Source organism: Lissotriton vulgaris, chromosome 9 (assembly GCF_964263255.1).
Source record: "Lissotriton vulgaris chromosome 9, aLisVul1.2, whole genome shotgun sequence".
Classification (NCBI taxonomy): Eukaryota; Metazoa; Chordata; class Amphibia; order Caudata; family Salamandridae; genus Lissotriton; species Lissotriton vulgaris.
Genome location: NC_141697.1, coordinates 694,731,593 through 694,735,325, shown reverse-complemented (window position 1 = coordinate 694,735,325; position 3,733 = coordinate 694,731,593). Strand labels below are relative to the sequence as shown.

Sequence of the window (3,733 nt, the reverse complement as noted above, 5' to 3'; positions counted from 1 at the left end):
GATGCGCTCGGGTTCCCGGCCCTAACGCCGTCCCAAGGCAGCGGGAGCACCTGGCGGCCCTTCTCTCGAGCAGACTCTGTATGTTCAATGAATCTGTCCCGCGGGGGTGGATTGGAGCAGATGGGGGAGGTGTCCAGTGGTAACCAGCGCCGTGTGTCTGTCTGTCAACCTGAGGGGCGGCCCTGATAGGCTCGGAGCTCTGATTTCCCAGGGCCGGATAGTCTTACACCGAGCACTGCGAATGCCTCCGCGATGCGCCGCACACTTGGGCGCGGAGCTGTCACTGGGAAGCAGGAGCTGTCACTCGAGCGGAGGAGCTGTCAGTCACCCGGAAGAACTGTCACCTGGGCCGAGGAACTTTCACTTGGGGAAATGAGCTGTCAAGTGGACACGTGAGCAACCATGCCCTCTTGTAACCTTTGAACTCTGGTGCAGGGCAGAGCTGCCAATGGAAACCCCCAAGGAGGGCAAGACGGGGAGCAGGTCTTCCTTCAGCATTAACACGCTCCTGCAGGAGGCCCTTGAGGGCCCGGGCCAGGCTCCAATGGGAGCGGAGGGATCCCCCCGAGCTTGTGACCAGCTCCTAGGAGGTGAAAAAGTCCCTGAGGAGCCTAGAGATGGTAAAGGCGATGAGGGGAGGGAGAAACACCCCAAACCGCCCTTCAGCTACAATGCCCTGATCATGATGGCCATCCGCGGCAGCCCGGGGAGGAGGTTGACCCTCAGCGGAATCTATGAGTACATCATGGAGAACTTCCCATACTACCGTGACAACCGGCCGGGCTGGCAGAACTCCATCCGCCACAACCTCAGCCTCAACAAGTGCTTCCTGAAGGTACCCCGCCACTATGATGACCCAGGCAAGGGCAACTACTGGGTGCTTGACCCCTCCAGCGATGACGTCTTTATCGGGGGCACTACTGGCAAGCTGCGGAGGAGGACAACTGGCTCAAGGGCCAAGTTGGGCTTTCGGAGAGGGGGCAGAACGGCAACCTCTGGGCTGACCTTCACTGGACCCCTTTACTGGCCTCTGGGACCCTTCCTTTCAATACACTCACCCACACAGGCCTACAGTGCCCCGCTAGGCTACAGCAGCTCTTCAGCGACTTGCTTCAGCCACCCAACCTCCTGTGCGGCCATGTTCTCGCAGGCTGCTCACACCATGGGTGCTCCAGGGCTAGAGAGGTTCATTCCCACCGACGCCTCCTGTGGGCACCACCATGTTACCGCCACCTTAACTCCATCACTGCCCTGCAGGGTCCCGAGCTCTCTAAACTCCTGTTCCTTCAGCATGCTGTCCGGACAGGCCAACTACTACTACTGCCAGAGACCCCTCCATCAGCCGCCCTTGCCCTCCCTGCCAAGTCCCTACACAAAGGCAACCATTGACTTTCCAGGGAGAGCCCCCCAGCAATTTTCCACAGGACTTTCCCAAGACTGCCCATATTTTTTCGCATCTCACAATGAAACAGCATCCTTTCATCCAGGAATGCCCTAAAAAAGACTGGACTTTGCTGTGGAGAGCCGAAACATGTTGGACAACGGCGGACGCTATTTGTTTGACAGCAATGAGTGATTGTGGAAAGCACAGGGCATTATTTGCTTAGCACCTACAAGCATTAGAAGCAATGGGAGCTATGTGTCGGACATTTCAAGGCTGTACTTGATGTACAAAACTGGGCACTATATTACGGTGTCCCCTGTGGTGTATGTTGGACATTTTTTAGCACTGTCTGTTGGACAACACTTTTGTTTCACAAAACGCATTAGTATTTGCCAGCCTAAGATATCTATCCGTCAACACCCTGTGACATTTGTTGGGCAGCACAAGGTGAGATTTGTTGGTGGCACATGGCTGTAATTATTGGGCAACACCGATTGGCAGCTCTGGGCAGTATCTGTCGGACGGCACCAGGCATTAATCGTTCTGTAACGCATTTTCTTGATGTGCTCCTCACACCAGCTGTATGTTTGTTGCATCAGGGAAGATAAGTACTGACAGCATTATGAAAGAGGGCCCCAGAAAGACCGTGGGAAAGGATTTCATAACCCGTCCGTCCCCTTTAAATTCAACATTTCAAATGAATTATTTTCCATTTTAGTTAACAATGTTGATGACTTCCCTTTTCCTTTTCCTGGGGATTTTGGAATGTGCAATTTGCCTGAGTTTTTGCTTTTCTCCCATTAAAGGTATTGAGCAACATACCTCCCATGTTCTTTGAAGATGTGCAGGCAGCATACAACATTTAAAAAGTAAACATGTGGGGGAGACGCTATTGTTAGCATTTCATATCACCTACTGCTTCTATTAAAAGTGCGACAGTCTGCTATTTTCAGTCTCTAGTGGTTATTCTTCTATCGTGTTCATGCTACATTGACAATGGTATCTCTAAAGGTGGTTGTGCCGACTTTTAACTTTGATCCCCCCTCCCCACCTTAACCAGTCCTCACCATATTTTCACCAAATTGTGTTTGGTCCGCTCTATTTTTTGCCAAATAATAGAGAAAGTTATTGAGGGGGAGTAAAGTTGTAGGAGGGTCCCGGGTCCAGAAATGTATTACTTTCCATAAATCACTGTAACTAAGTGGGCCTGATAACTGCGGTCTTTGGTGAAACCCCAGTTTGTTCAAGGGCCTGAATTACCAGATATATGTGTTTTTTTACTGCACTCTTGGAAATTTTCCCTAGGGAAATTTCAGTAGGTCAGAACTGTTAAAAAAAACTCCTGGAACATGCAAGGTAAATAACAAGAAACATGAAATGTGGTCCTTAAAGTGCCAATTCTGCATGTAATTCCCCATTTTCAGAGGGAAAACTGAGAATCAGGGATATTTACTGCACCCCGTGAAAACTGATCCATGGGGTAATGGCATTTACCAGGTGCAGTAAATTACTCACCCCCTTTCTGGCAACTGCTAAAGAAGATCTTCATAGGAAGCAATAAATCAAAAATGCTGAGAAAATGCATTAAATTTACCACCTTTTCCAAGTGAATCCTGGAGGAGGTGCGTTTTTTAAGTTGTGAATATTAGGCATGTTATTTTAATTAAATCACCCAAAACGAAGTCACTGCATGGTTCATAATCCTGCTTCACAGATCCACATTTTCAAATCACACATACATACTTTGATTAGACGACGGCTGCTCGTAAATTTACAGAACCCAACAAAAACTAATACTGCAAATCCAAATTTACAAAAAAATGACAAAACTCTTCCCCGGCCCAGTTGGTATACACCTCTGAGTTCTTTTATGCGCGGCCGGCCTCAGCACGAGGTTGTAGGCTTACCGCTGTGTTCACAATAAAAACAGATTTGAATTAAAAAAAAATGACAAAACATTTTTAAAGATGTTTCAGCCTTTCTGAATACCTATTCATGCATAAACACACAAGCACACAAATACATATATAGTAATACATTTAATACCTTAATTATGCTATCAAAATTATTTGAATAATTCAAATAATTTGAGTAATCATTTAAAAAATACTGCCTTCTTTTTCATAGAGAGGATCTAACTGAAAACTAAAAGACTATCCTTTGTTCTGTTAAATGCATGGCTGTAGAAGGAAACAGTAAACTGTACCAAACAAGTGTAGACTAGTATATCAAGTTAAGAGATTCTTCCTCCCAAGTTGTGCTGCTAGCTCAGAAAAGCCTGCATGGAGGCATGATAGTAATCAAGAAAGCTTGCAAATAAATGATTAGTGAGCCTATGTAAAGAATCCA

General features: G+C 47.3%; 1 protein-coding gene across 1 annotated transcript; it reads left to right on the top strand.

Moving 5' to 3' along the window:
• Window positions 1-289: 289 nt before the first annotated feature.
• LOC147692119 (forkhead box protein G1-like) lies at window positions 290-2,062 on the top strand. The gene has a single exon (XM_086936739.1). The coding sequence runs from the start codon at window positions 449-451 to the stop codon at window positions 1,496-1,498; it is 1,050 nt and encodes a 349-aa protein (XP_086792865.1). The 5' UTR covers window positions 290-448; the 3' UTR covers window positions 1,499-2,062.
• Window positions 2,063-3,733: the final 1,671 nt, after the last annotated feature.

Excerpts from the sequence above, each read along its gene's own strand:
- LOC147692119 (XM_086936739.1), top strand. The coding sequence starts at position 449 with ATGGAAACCCCCAAGGAGGGCAAGACGGGGAGCAGGTCTTCCTTCAGC.